We start from the raw sequence: 15,099 nt of genomic DNA on the forward strand, positions 1-15,099 counted from the left end.
CCCTCAGCCAGGCTCCTGCTGTCCTGTGCTTGCAGAAACAACCAGAAGGGAATGGAGCTGCCTCCACGCTCTACAACTTGATTTCTCCTTCAGTAAAGAAACAACCTGTTTCTTTTTTTTGTGGCCTTTGGTCCAAAGTGCTCCCTCTAGCCCTGCCCACTGCGGCTGAGAGGGAGAGGAGGAGGGGAAGTGCTTGGCCGTGCCAGGCAGCTCTGATGCTCCTGGGTGCTTTGGTATTCTCCGGTGCAGAAATCACAGGGTGGCACTTGGGAACCACTCAGTGGGAGCCACAACACAGTGTTTGTAAGAAAACATTAAAAAAAATTCCTGATGTGGAGCTGGCTTCAGCGGGCTTCCCTGTCAGGCCCCTGCCAGGGTGCCCCCCCATCGAGCCTGGGGCCCCCCCACAACCCCAAGTCTGCCCCCTCCCCCCCCCCCCCAAAGTCAGTTCCTGTTTGTGAGGATCTGTCCCTAGTGCAGGGTCCTTCCCTACTCTTGCTTTTATGCAGCTGGAAGCCAGTTCCACCCCTAAATCATGGACATGAAAGGTTGTTCCCAGGCTGCCACAAGCTGTGCAGGGCAGACACAGACTGCACACCAGGGGAATGCTTCCCATATGCCTTTATTTGCAATGTTACAGGACTTTTTTACAGGCACTGTGCGTTGGCGTTCCAGACCGGTTTGGATTTTCTTCTGTATTACCCAATGACTGAGAGGTGTGGTGGGAGCAGGGAGAATCCCTCACATCAACCATTCCAGCCTCCAGGAAGGCATAAGACATCTGAGAGGAACAACAATCTGCTTCTTCCGAAGCCACAAAGCAAGAACTCTGGTTTATAAACAGGTTTAAAAAATAATGTACATATATAAGAGCAGCTCGAAGCTAAAGTACAGCGGTAAGTGGTACATAGCTATGCGTATCTGTTCACACCCTTTCTCCAAAGCTGGAAAAGGGATGGTTTAAAAACTAAAAACAGTTTAAAAAAAAAAAAAAAAAAGAGGGATTCCATGCATTAAATTTTAGTGTTTTGTGCAATTAAAATGGGATGAAAATAAATATAACTTAAAAAAACCCCAACCTTTTCCATGACACTAATGGAACAGAGGCAAGTCTATAAGGCACTTCCACATGGGCTATTCTAGAAAGCCTGGCAAAGAGCTAAAACAGTGCAACCATTTACAATGACATCCAATGAGCAAAAGACACCTGTCTGGTGAGATATGAACCGAGAAAAACCTTAGGAAACTTCAGTCCTTGGGAAAGAGGCTGGGGCATAGCTGCAGACGGCTCGGCTGCCAACTCCTCCTCCTCCTTATTGCTGCTAGGAGATCTCCCCCACTGAGGGTGCTGGACCCACTGACCTATGGCAGAGGGGCTCTGGAGCTCCAAAATGAGACAGTGGGTTTGGGGATGGAGCAGGTGAGGGACTCGTGGCTGTCAAGCTCCTGCACCACCTCCTGCACTGCAAACTCCTTCTGTCCTCAACTTGAGGGACTCCTGCCTTGCCCCACAGACTCCCCTCCCTGCCGTCCTCTCGATGGATGACCTTTAGTGAGCCAGCCCTGCCGCCGCTTAGTTCAAATGTTCCAGGAAGTTAAAAAATAGCCTCCGCCCTAAACAGGGAACTGGGTGTTTTTGCAGGATCAGGAGTGCAGAGGCCATCCACAGAGCCTGAGCAGGCTGGGAAGCCAGTGCAGTGGCAGTCAGCCAGCTCTGAGGAAAAAAGAGGAAGGCATGGGCATGCTTGACCCCAACTCTGCTTTGCCAAGCTCCTGGTGACTAACCCGGGAGATGCTTTGCTGCTGTAACCCTTTGTCTGCTGAAGATAAAAGTTATGGAGATGCTCCAGGTGTGAGGGTTGCCCTGGGCCAGGTGTGGGCATTGGAGGCATGGCCCCTACACACGTGCTCGGCTGCTGGCAAAAAAACCTGATCAACCCAGATGGCTACTTTTGGTCTCATAGTAGTCCTTTATAAGCAATTTTTCCCAGCTAAGGAGGATTGCAGACCCTAGCTAATGTAGGCTGGAAGCAGCTGCTAGCAGGGGAGCTGAGGGTCTAGAGAGGATTTCAAAGTGTTATCCACCAGGACACCCTGTGTGGGGGATGTGGGTGGGAAGCACCTGGCCATGGCAATACCTGTGCCCATCTACAAGGCTCTGCAGCAGGAGAGAAACGCTCACCCTTCTGTGCCACTCAAAAATAACTAAGCAACCTCTACGGGATGTCTACAGCACAAAACCCCCACAAATCTGCCCTTCTAGCAGCTCTTAAGGACCTGGCACAGCCAGTTCTCTAGGCTGAAAGGTGCTGGCAAAGACAACTAACGAGATCCCACCCCAGTGTCCTTCACCATCTCCACACCTTGCTCACACACCTGAGCTGCTAGAGGGTCCTGGGCATGGCCACTGAGTGTTTTCAGGACGAAGCTACCGATCCCAGTGCAGGGAGAGGCTCCTTCCTCAGCCAGCCCTCTTAAAATCAGGCTGCACAAGAGACCAAAGCGCGACAGGCAAAGCATGCGCTTGCCTGAGCAACCCCTCCGGGCTGCTCCCGGCAGGCACAGCTGCCTGCTCCCACTGACTCTGCAAAGGCAAGGTTTCAAGTTCAGCTTTTGTTCTGGCAGGTTAGCTCTCTATTTACAAGGAGAGGGGGGAAAAAAAAAAACAACCAAGACAACCTAAGAAACCACAACAAAAACATTAAATAGGGAGAGTATAGCTTTCAAATGGGAAGGGCAAGGACTGGAAAGTGTCTTGTAGTGCAGTTCAGAAGAGTCAGTCGGGGGCAGGCTGGGGGTAGTGGCAGAGTTGGACGTGTGGCTTTAATGCAAGTCTTCGCTCTGGGACAACTCTGTCAGGATCTGAATGAGGTTGTCCAGTCCCCAGAGGTAGCCGTCCTCTCTGTTCCCTTCCACCCAGGGCACGTTGTGCTGGAGAACTTGTCCCTCCGGCAGTGGGGTGGTTTTCCCAAAGTCAATCATCCAGACTTTGGCCTGTTCCTGCTTGTCATGAATGAAGAGGAGGGAGCTCCCAATTACCTGCGGAGAGAGGAGATGAATTAGTGGTGCTTCTGTTGCTCATTCTCAGACAGCTTTGGGGCTTTCAGACGCCTTATCTCAGGCTGCACTTACAAGAGATCTGCTGCAGTTTTGCACGAGCAAAAGCAAGCTCTGGGTGCTGCTGGTTGTGTTTGCACATGCAAATCGGGCATTGGGACAAGCTGATTTACTCATACAAATGTCAGGTCTTAGCAAAAGATCAGAAAAACACAGGCATGAAAGACAGAGATGTTATTTTGGAAACTGAGACAAAGTCCCCTAGGAAGGAATGAGATGAATTGTCTCAGCCTTCAGAAGGGAATTTTTCCCAAAGCTGTTTCTTTGTGATTACCTTGTGCTGTTCACTCTCCAGCCCTGCAGACATGACTGCAGGGATGGGGATGCTCCAAGTACAAGTTCCTTGCAACATGTTGTCTCTATTCAATTACACTCAGATCCCCCCTAGAATATCTTCCTGGCTTTCACAGCACTCTGGGGGTGCAAGGTACAGAGCTGCATGCACACAGATTTCATTTTCCCTGACTGCACTGACAGCTTCGTCTGCTTTGAAGGACTCTTTCACATCCTGATCAGCCTTTGGAAAATCCTGCAGCAAGTGTTGGCCTGGGCAACTGTGGGAAGCCCACAGGGGCATTTGGGCTGACAGCAGAAGTCTCAAGACCTACTGCAGTGGGACAAGACCCCACGAGCCATGGTCACCAGCCATGGAGCAGAGAGATGATCAGCAGGTGAGTACCCCCAGCTCAGGACCCTGGCCCATCCCGGCTCACAGTCCCAGCCAGGCTGACACCCAGCAGCAGCTCTGCTGTGGCTTCCCAGTGCTTAAGGAACATGTATCAGTATCGGGCCAGTCACCGTCGTGCTCTTATGCAGAATCTGCTCCTCTAGTCAAAAGATTTTAGCAGGGGGTTCTCCAGAAAAGCACCAATGGATGTGCTTCAGAGCTGTCCCAAATGGAGACTGCTTCCCAAATTCGCTCTGGTGTGCATGAATTGGTGGAGTACAAACTCACTTGCCCTTGTATCACAAATAGGGACCTTGGTAACAGGAGTGAAAGGGCAGTAGCAGAGGTAATGCAGTGAACTAAAAGCCACAAGTGTCCCATATGTACGTGGAGGAGAATCCAGTTGCTGTCAGCCCTCCACAACAGCAGCAACAACATTACTCGGGACTCCCACATTCATGCTATCAGTAGGGTTTAGCTTGAGGTTTGCCTTTAGACAAGGGTTTTGAATGGGAAGCATGTACTGTTTGCAAAAGCTGTTATGAATTTACATTTTTGAGGAGGCTTTTTCCTGCAGTGCATTGGGAAAATATCCAAGGTCCAGAGTTATGTATTATTTCTGAGAAATGCTTACCTACAGCTCTCCTCCTTCTAAGCCTCTTTCTTGGCCAGGAAGAAAGCATTTTAATTTTAAAGAAGAGCCTTTTGCTGACGTTCTTTGCTTGCCTGTCCTGGGCTGCCAAATTGTCCTGCAGCTCCTCAGAGGAGCCCTGCGCAGCAAGGGCCCCATGAAGGGACACACAGAGCACGGCAGGCCTTCTGCTGTGCTTCATCTTGATGCGGGATGGAAAGTCAAAGCTGCTGCTTTTTAATTTTTAAGGAGTGGAAACTCCTTTCAAAACCTCCTTTGAAAGGCTGCTTTGTTTCTGTGTTTTCAAATGAAACCCTGGCACTTGGTTTCAGGGAGCATTTTGTTTCCTGTGTTGAACTGACCTGAAACCCTCAGTTTTGACATTTCCCTTCCAATTGCCTTACAGGCACTGCCATCAGAAGGCATGGCCCCATCTGCCTCCAGCTCCCAGCAGGACTCTCCGTGTGTGGCCAGAGCCGAGGTGGCTCATGCAGCTCTGGCTGAAGGACACTGGGCTCTTGGAGCTGTGGCTCCTGAGCCCTGTGAGTCAAAGGCTCCTATGAGGCTCCTTTGCCCATAGACAACACGTGATAACATATGACAACACGTGCTCTCATGTTTTCTTAGGTAGATGGAATAGCAAATATTCTTCACCAGTGCTAAATTAATAAAGTCATTTCATTAAATTGTCGAGCATTTCAGTTCCTGAAATGGCCAAAAAAAGTAGCATTTCATCTTTGTTTTCCCATCAGAACTGAATTTTCACTGTGGAAAAAGTTGGTATCATGGACAGTCATTTCTGTAGGAAAATCCTTCGAAAGGAAGAGTTCTTACTGTGGTGCCCCAACCAGCTCATGAAAGCCAGGCTTGGGATAGCTGCAATTTATGGCTATGTCGAAGCCCTGTTTGATCACGTGGAGCAACTGGCAGCCAAATGATACCTGAAGCACATTGAAACAGCCATTTCTCTCCAGGAAACCCCACTTTTACACTAGGGATTTCTCCCTGTCATGTAAATCCATAAGCAGCCTGAGTTCCTCCTAGATAGCTTTTAATCTGTATGAACATTGTTTTTCAGTAGATTTGAGCTCATGTCAAATGCATAAACATTGTAGCTGTCATCATCTGTATTTGCACATAAGTACTAGATAAACAGGGCTATGAAAATATGGATATAAGAATGAATTCAAAATGATAGATATTTACAGCCTCTGACTTTGACTTCTCTCCTTGCACAAGCTGAGATTAAACAGTTTGCATTTCTAGGCAGATCTATCTAAACAAGAGTATTACCTCATGGCACTTGAAGAATGGGGATGTCTCCAGGGTAGCGCGGATACCCTTCAACCGGTTAAGGTAACTGTTCTGGAATTACAAAAAACAAAACAAACCAAGACATCAGTGCTGAGGAAACCTACATAAAAACAGCATCCTCCCACAGACCTGTCCCATCAGAGGGTATCCCCTTCTTTTTGAGATCCACTTATTCTTTTGGCTTCTACAGTATCCTGTGCCTTCCAAAACTTAGTGAAAGCATTTGCTTTTGCTGAAACAGTGCTTTCTGCAGACTCTCCCCACTGCATCCATGGTGATCCCGAGGAGGGAACAGCTAATTCAGCTGTCACTGCTGTGTATGCACAGCCACGCTATTTTTTTTCTCTCCCCTGCACCCTTTTAATAGGTCAAGTCTTCACCTCATCTGTCGTTTTATCACTCAGTCAGTCAAACACCATAAGACACTTTTGTAAATCCATATCAGCACTTCTGCAGAGTTGGTCCCATAGGCAGAAGGGCTTTCACACAAGTCAACACACAGGTCAAGACCTGTGAGTCTGAGTGTCCTAGCAAATTGCTGGAAGGCACTAAATGTTTTCAGGGGGCCTCACTGGTAATTTGATTTTGGGGTTTATTTAGAAGGACTAAGCACAAGAGGACACAAACAGCGGGTATCTGGGCACTGTAACACACCTGCAAGCAGAGATGTGAGGATCACTGTATTAAAATGCTTTGGCCAAGAAGCCCCATCCAGAGCCACAGCATGATGGTGTGAGTGTGCTCCAAGTTCTCTGGGGATAAAATACAGCCAGGCAATTTCATTTTCAGATCCAGGAATACTCCCAGGGTAACCCTCGTCAAAGTGAACATGCTGGTTTGAAGGAGGTAGTGCCAAGGGCCACTCCAGTTCAAGCCTTGCCTTTGGAGACTTTATACAGTACAGCTTAAAATGAGAGCGCTTTGTTTAACAGGATATTTGACACAGTTGGTGTAAATTGTTTACAGCTACATCTCTTATTCTCCTGGCAACATAGGGAAACTTGGAAAATGCTGACGGTGGCTTGCCCATGTGAAGGGTGCCTGGAGCAGGGCCACCCTTCTGCGAGACCAAGCACAGGGCATTATGCCCATTATGCCAGGCTGGGAGCCCCTGCCATTGCACACTGGGGTAAGGAGTGGGCTTGGAAGTGGACATCAGACCCACAGAGGAGGGGCACAACATGGCTGTGACTCCACAGTGGGTTTTGGAAGCCAACTCTTTACTATCATCAGCAGACTCAGACCTGTCTCAAGTAATGCTGTTGCCACCAACATGTCCCTTCTCAGTTCTTCCCTCACCTCTGCACTTGGATAGTCTTTCTCTTCGCTATTTCTCAGGCTTTTTTAAGAGAAATTGCTCAGGCTTCAGCCCTGCAGGGCAGGATGCTGAGGCCAGCCTCTGTGGGAGAAGCCCTCTCCAGGGAGTCCTCCCAGCATCCCCCACTCACCAAAACGTTCCTGTTCCCTCTGGTGAACTCCCTGAAGGCCTCCATGACTTGTTCCTTTGTCCGTGTCTTCTTGAAGTCCCGGTTCACAGTGCCGTCCTCTTTCTGGAAAAGACAGGAGAGTGGTGAGTGGGATGGGGAGGGAGGGAGTTGGGGCAGGACTAGGTGTTTCAGCAGCCATGCATATTCCTGAGTAGGATGCAACCATCATTTTTGGCAGCTGGAGGATCTGTCTATGGAGCAGGGGTGAGCAGAGGCAGCAGCTCTCTGCCTTGAACATCCCAAACTATCCCACAGCCCCGATGCATTGACCTCTAATGCAAACAGCAGCTCTCCATCATTACACACTTGCCAAGGTCACCGGCAATGTGGACAAGCTCCCTCTCATGGACCTGGTGCTCACTGCCAGCACAGGCTGGAGACTACCTGTTTCTGGTGTTTCTGTGCCCAAATAGCTTCCCATCACTGCTGTGGCTGAGCGCAGGTGCTGACACCAGCCTTGGGCTGCCTCACTGGCTTGGGTAGGACAGCAAAGCACGATCACAACAGGACAAAACTGAGTGTGGATGGAGACAACATCTCAGGAGCAGGCACAAAATGTGAAGTCCTTCATGGACCGCTGCAGCAAGGAGATGAAGGCAAGGAGCAAGTCCCATGGCTGTCTGGCCTAACTAGTCCTTTGATAGTCCATGGATTGCAAACCCTCAAAGGCAGCAGCCTGGCACTGAGACGCAGCAAGCAGCTTTGTGCTCTCCTCCATCTATTTCCCAGAGGCACATCTGTCCTTGACCTGCCATGGGGTTGGCATGGCTTGGTCCACTGCAGGGATGACACTCAGCCCTGACCCAGCAGTTCCTGTCTGAACCTCTGGGCAGCTTTGTAGGTCTCTCCCCATTTCCCTGATCCTCCTGGGCTCTGATTTTTACATCAGCACATTTCATTGTCTGGAGGGGCTGCAGGACAGGCAGGCAGATCCTGCTTCCTGGATACAGGGGCTATTTTAAACCACACATGCTTCTGCTCATAGCTCCGCTGCAGAGCTCCATCCTACTGCTCTGGACAGCTTGTTTGCACACAATAGAGTGAAGGATAGGGGCCAAAAAGACATCCTGTGGGCTGAGGAAGATGAAGTGAGGATGGAGAAGCAGAGCAGGCCTGGGGGAGGAAGAAGGTACAATGAATCACCTGCCCTGGAGATTTGAGACCCACCCAGCAAAATGCCCTGGGATGGGGCAATGTACATCCCCCTGGACAGAAGGCTGGCCGTGGGCATAGTGAACAGTCCAGCTTGGGGGGAAAGGTTGAGTACTCAGGCTGTGGAGAGCTGGGCAAGGCAAGCCCAGTACCAAACCAACACATGGGATGAAACACACAGCACACTTAAGCTTCTAACTTGTGTTCTGTGCAAAGGTGATAACAAAAGCAATGTATTAAAACTTCAGGAAAAACTTCACACAGATTGCAACCAACGCAACCAGCTTCAAACCACCCTGGACCCAGCCTGACCACCATCCTGTCACAGGGTATAAAAGCAAGGCTAATGGCTGGCAGAGCATGTATTGACAGTGCCCAGGGAGACTCCCTGCTGCAGCAGCCCTCTTAACAATGGACCAAACAGAGCCAGGCTCCCTACTTTCAGCTGTGTCTCTGCAGCAGCACGGGCAGGAGGCCTTCACCCAACTTTCCCAAGACAGGCAGCTCACAAGCCCCATCCAAGGCTGGACACAGTGTGGCCAATGGTGACACGTGTGCGATGTACAGGGGGAGAGCACCAGGCTGCTTTATGTCCCTCACGTGAGCCCTGATGTGGCAGCTGAGAAACCAATCCACCCTCTCCCAGGGGGATGATCCATATCAATCTGGAGAAGTGCCACAGCACTCATTTCACATATAAAGAGCACAACTTTCCACAAAGCATCCAAGAAAGGAGATGGACTTCTAAGTGCTCCTAAAAATAAATGAAAATCACAGATGGTCTTTCAGATAAGGCAGTCTCAGCTTCAGGAAAGCCAAACAGCCTATCCGCAGTGCTGCTCCCATCATTACCCGCCTCCCGCGGTTTCCTTGCCCAGCCAGACGTTTCTGCCATGAGGCTGACAACTGCCATAACATTTACAGGTGTCTGAGCCCCGAGGGGGCTGGCTTCCATGCAAGAGAAATGTGAGGGGGGCTGATAAGGACTATTGCAACCTCCGCCCCATCAGTGATTCCAGTTCACTCTGGCGTCACCCAGGCAGGTCCGGGTCAGCCAGATCTCCCTCCAGCACTGTGTCTGACCTCGGATGGGGCTTGCAAGCTGCCTGTCTTGGGAAAGTCAGCTGAAGGCTTTCAGGGCTGGTTTTGGGACCCTGCAGACATTCCAGCCCTGGGGAATACCATCCCACTGTGGCCTTGCTGCAGGCCGTGTGAGTGATGCTCAGCTCAGAAGTGTCACTTTCGCAATGAGCTCCAGCAAACTTCAACTGGGTCACCAGGGATCACTTGTATTACTTTTAGCATGGAAATTTTATTAATAGCTACTGTTTCCAACAGTTTCAAGCTACGCCAGAAAGTTAGATGAGTGTCATTATCTCCTTTAGCAGAGGAAAATTTCCATTTTAAAGAGGAAAAACTGGATCCTCAAGGCCATCTGGGAAAGGGAGAGCTCGGCCAGGAAAGGGTTTCCATCCTTCTTCCCAGCCCTGAGCTGCCTGTTCACCTTACCTGTCAATGCTATCCCAAAGGCTACCACCGTTCCTCTCCTTCCTGTGTGACCCCTTCCAGCCCTTGTGCCCAGGGCCAAATCCTGTCCTTCCCTTTCACTTCAAGGTACTCTCCTTTACCAGCCTCCAGCCATGAGCAAGGGGCAGGGCAGATTCACTCCTGCTCTTTCCAGGGAAGCATCCTCAGCAGGAAATATAACATGGAGAGACAGCCAGGGCACCAAAGGCACTTTCCTTAACGCAAGGACTCAACCTCAGAAATAGGGCAAACAACAGGGATACAGCACAGCCAGCTCTACAGCCCTGTTGGAAAAAAAGCCAGCCGCGAAACAGCGTGAACTGCTAATGCTTTAGCTTAGGGGAGAATAACCCAGAAGCTGAGGGATTTAAGGAGAATTACAGTAATTAGAGCCTTGATCAAATTAGTCAGCCCCTAGCAGCAGCAGCAGGAATACTGCTGGAGGCCAGTACTTCTCAACATTTTTCAATTAAAGGGCTGTTTCAACACTTTGAAAAAAATCCACTGCTCAGATTGGGCAGCAACTCACTTATGGGCAGCTAAAACAGAGGCGGAAACCTCACCATTCTGTTATGGATTTTATTTCCCTCTACAGTAGTTTTTTTCTTCTGTGGGAATATGATTTGGGGTTTTTATATGTTTTTCATTTCAGGTGGTTCACATATGACCTGCTCCTGTTGTAAAGCCCCCTAAACTTCCCCAGATCACAGACTGAGAAGCACCACTGGAGGCCAAGGATATATCATGTTGGACTATTAATAGGCAGATATTTCTGATTATACAAAGAAAGCAGGGAGAAGAAACAGTGCATGGGAGCTTTGGTCCTGACTGGTTCAGTCCTTCTTTATACGGCCGCAGTTTTAAAATAAACACCAGCAAAACATCAGCAGTGGGAACTAGGCAAAGGGTTGTCCTGAAACAGAGCAGCTCACGGTGTATTAATGGACACTCATGGCAGAAAAGGGTCTTTGGGAGAGCTGGGGAGATCAGGGAAGAGCTGTGTGAGCTGCCTACAGGCAGCTTTCTATAGGCACTGCAGAAAGCTGTTATGGGGGAGTACGACTGGCAGCATCCCAGGCAGAGGCATGGGATGGACAGGAGCGCCTCACATTGCTTGACAGGAAACTCTTGAAAGGGGCTTAGCCCAAGGGCTGCTCCTGGGGTTTCTGAGAATGGCTGAGCTAAATGCACTGTCCTCTGCTGGCCACTGAAAGAGTTAAATGAAGAAGGTACCTTCCTCCCTGTGTGCAATATGCACAGAGGAGGTGACAACTCCCAGTCCATCAGCGGTTTGGACTGTGGGTAATAGGAAGCAGCAGCTCCGAGTGACCCACTCCTGCTGATCAGCTTTTAAATCCATGGTCTACTACCTGCATTTGTTTGCTATTTGGTGAAGTGAAACACTACCAAGAAAGTCTACAAAATCTGGTTTCAGGGCTTTACTAGGGAATGGCTTAATTTGTTTTAATTCTATAATTTTGACACTGCTATCTCCAAGCAGGAGAGGTGCAGGAGTTTAAGGCCACGGAGACCCAGATGGGCACTCTGGGACAATCCTCTATGACTCAGAGAGGAGAAGAATTATCTGTGATCAAGAAACTCCTCTAACCAAGACACATGTAAAAATTGGGCCATTGCTTCCACTAAGAGCAAGTGGCTGCCTGGAGCTACCACCTGGGCCCTCAGCAGCAGCCCAAGCCTGAATTACTGCAAACACAACTTGACTGAGCTCCTCTTGGCTGCTAAGCCAATGCCATGCCCAGGCATGCAATGAAACCCCTGGCTCAAGTGTGATATTACCTTTAATTCATGTTGGCTGGCTATCAGAAGGCATATGCCATTGCTAATGTTCATGCAAGTAGTATCACTAATGCAACTGCTCTGCGGTTACAGACCTAACTCTGTTCAAGTGCCATTCCAGACACCTCTTTCACTGCAAAGCCTGCTCACCAGGAGAAAATCTCCTGGGAAAAGCATCCCATCAGGAATCTCCAGAAATGTGAGCGCTGCTCTGAGCAAGCACAGCCAGCAGGTTACATGTGTGTGCAGGTGCCGACAGAAAGTGCTGCTGCGTGTGTTCGCCCCATTTCAGAGGGCTCAGTTGCTGAATTCTTCTGGCCAGGCATGTAAATACACCCTCCTTACTGACTGTGGCTAAGCTCACAGACCAGCACATGTTCAAGCTGGGATTTGGATTAATGGCTCAGCCAAGTGGCACGGTAGTATTAAAAGCAAACAACTAATTTGAGTCTTCAAGTTGGAGGATGGCACTTTGCATTTTGCAGTTAGGGAAATCAAGCAAGCAGCTGATTTAATGAGATTATGGCTAAAACTGTCCTCTTGCATGGATGCCCTGAGCTCAGCTGTAAGCTCACAAGAGCAGCACTGCCCCAGGCGAGGTGCCTGGGTGGTAGTTTGGCTGCAGACACTGGGCGTGTCCAGATGTGACACAGTCTTGCCACCAGCACGCTGCATGTGTACCTCTGTGAGTGAGTTTGGTTACTGAGCACTCCCAGCAGCTGATGCCCCTGCTCTACACAACTGGAGCAGACTCACCTTTATCCCCTCGATCCTGAAGCCCAGCGTGGCGGTCGAGCTGATGGTCTCCCTCCACTGCATGTAGCGGGGCTTGGTTACTGCCCGCAGCACGTTCTCCTCCTCTGTAGGGGCATCAGGATCCACCTCAATCATCTTCTGGTACATGTCCTTCCTCAGGCTGGGCTTCTTCCGAGCCTTTATCAGCTCCTCCTCCAAGTACGTTCTGCAAGGAGCAGTGTGTGGGGGGGTGTATTAGCAGGGCCACACGAGGTGCCATATACCCACAGACAGCCCTTACCCCAGAAATCAGGCTTATCCAAGATAGCTGATCTCTAAGGAGTAGAGCAGCATAGGAAATAATGGAGCAAGCCTCATTGCAGGTGAATTGATCCTGATTTAATTATCACTCCATCATCAACACCTGCTATCTTTTCAGTTCATCGAGGAATCACAACCAGTTTGGCAATAACAAGGGAAGTTTTTCTCACAGGTGCTCAGGGCCTTGCTGCTGCCCCACTGGCAGCCTCCTGCTGCCACCCTTTGTCTGGGGGGGCCTGTTCCCCAATGCTCAGGAACCCTGAGCAGTGACTTGGCTCTCACAAACTAAACACGGCTTTCAAAATGTGCCCAGGAAATGGCCCACAAACTCTGGGACCCAGCTGAATTGAAGGCAAGAAGGAGGTTACCACGTAACCCAGCCCTCAGCATTACCTGCAGCTCTCTCAGAGGGTTGGCCATCGTGGGCCAAAGCCACTCCTGTGCCTCTCCTTTGCTTTTCTGTCCCCCCACTCTGTGCACCATGAGGGCTCAGCCTCACTGGCTGCTAAATGGGCTGTTTTCATGCAGGGCTGTTCCACTGATGATGATTTTGCCCAGTATAGGTCTGTTTTAAGTGGACTATCTAGCAAAAGCTTTCTCTGCGAGATGGAGCAGAGGAAGGGATGCAGCCTTGGCCAGGTGCTTACCATCACCCCCAGACCAGGGGGTGCAGCTGGGATGGAGGAATGGGGGAAGGAGAACGGAAGGTGTAGAGGAGCGTGCAAAGACCTTGGTTTTATGCATCCTTCAGAGGAGCACACTGGTGAAGTTCTGCACTCTGGCATGCAGAAAACTGTCATCCACAAAGTAATACTTCCTGCAGCAGTAATAAACCACTATGGAGTTCATCTGGCAGCTTCCAAACCTGCCCTGGCTCAGCCTGGCAAGTGTCCAGGCTCTCCTCAAACAACTAACCAAGTTGGGTGAGATGTCCCAGCAAAAGGACACAGGAATGACCCTGTCACCTCCTTCCCCCCAAATCCAAACTGCTCTACCCTTCCCACTAGCCATGCCCAGCTCTGCAGAGGGACAGTGCCCTCTGCCCATGCCCATGCCAAAATCCCAGCACTTCATGCTTGGTTCATCTCCAGAACCAAACAAAACACACAGGAAGGATTCTAGGCAGAGTATGTGGAACAATGTTCCTGTGTCTCCCACAGGCTTAGCAAGGGAAAATGGTGCCTTTACTTAGGGCAAGCACTGATCACTGAGCAGACATCTCCAGGGCATCAGTCCCTGTGAAAAATACTGCAGATGAAAGAAATTAAAGTCTTTGGCTGAGATCACCAAACCCATGATTTTGGGACACATGGAATAAAACAGCACAATAAAGCAGCACTGTGCTACAAGCACTGGTCATGCTCCTCAGATTTCCTCCCGAGGAGAATGAGAGATCACCTAAGTCTGTGGCTTTGTCCCCCCTGTCGCCTCAGGCTTGAACCATCACCAGGGCTTAAGAAAGAGAAAGTTTTGTTTAAGAGCAACTGGAGTAGGCTGCTGCATCCCAAAGCCAGGTTGGCAGAAAAAAACCAAACCTGCGTCTGCCTGGCTCAGATGACAGGTTTATAGCCTTCAGGTTTAAATTATTTGCTCGGCCATGGGGATGCCCCACTCCATAGCATTAACTCAATTCACCCTCCCTTACAAGCTCTTCCCACAGCACCATCTTACTTAAGGATGATGAGGCCCAGTACATGTGCCCCCTTGCCTGTTCTGCTTGCCTGAGCCCCAAAACCACAGGTGCACAAATCACCCAGCCTGTGATCTGTTCGTGGGAGGCTTTCTTCCTCCCACAGACAGCTGCAGGAACACCTGGGCAGCATGACCAGCAGGTCTTCTTCTGGTGGCTGTTGTCTCTGGGTCCAGAGTGGGTCCTGTCTCCTTCCCACAGCAACATGGTATGTGCCAGCCAGGGCCACGTGGCTGCGCGGGGGGCCCCTGCCCTTCTCTCCGCCCCTCGGGTGGAAATTATTCCTTGCCTCTTCCCTGCCGACAGCCCAACGCGCCAGTTCGAGTTTCACATCGGGAGCTCAGGAGGGGAAAAAAAAAGATTCCTCCCTCCCACAGAAAGCATCAGCTTTTCCAGCGGCGCAAGTGTCTCCACCACGTCTGGGCTGCGTCTTCGCCAGTGAGGGGGGTCTCAACCCGCCCTGTCGCCAGCCTGCAGCAGATCCAGGGCCGAATGGTGGCCTGAAGCTGCTCCAAAACTGGCAGCCACCTGGGGTCACTAACCCCGCTCACATTTGCTCTGGACACCCTTGTCAGCTGTGGCACCGCTCACTCAGAAGCTGCTGCTGGCCAAGTGGCTGCAGCCTGGGATCCTGGAGTATCTGTAGATGGTTCTTGAG

General features: G+C 50.3%; 1 protein-coding gene across 1 annotated transcript in view; it reads right to left on the reverse strand.

Annotated features, from left to right (window-relative positions):
* Window positions 1–604: 604 nt before the first annotated feature.
* Window positions 605–15,099, reverse strand: part of ITPKB (inositol-trisphosphate 3-kinase B) — a 68,271-nt gene continuing 53,776 nt past the window's right edge. The window contains exons 5-8 of the mRNA XM_051783410.1: window positions 12,452–12,656; window positions 7,178–7,279; window positions 5,709–5,780; window positions 605–3,039 (exon numbers count right to left, since the gene is read on the reverse strand). Coding sequence (XP_051639370.1) covers window positions 2,824–3,039; window positions 5,709–5,780; window positions 7,178–7,279; window positions 12,452–12,656 — 595 coding nt within the window. The 3' untranslated portion in view covers window positions 605–2,823. The remainder of the gene's footprint in view (window positions 3,040–5,708; window positions 5,781–7,177; window positions 7,280–12,451; window positions 12,657–15,099) is intronic.

The sequence above is a fragment of the Manacus candei genome, unplaced genomic scaffold (assembly GCF_025592945.1).
Source record: "Manacus candei isolate 608988 ecotype Guabito, Panama unplaced genomic scaffold, ASM2559294v1 h1tg000017l, whole genome shotgun sequence".
Taxonomy (NCBI): Eukaryota; Metazoa; Chordata; class Aves; order Passeriformes; family Pipridae; genus Manacus; species Manacus candei.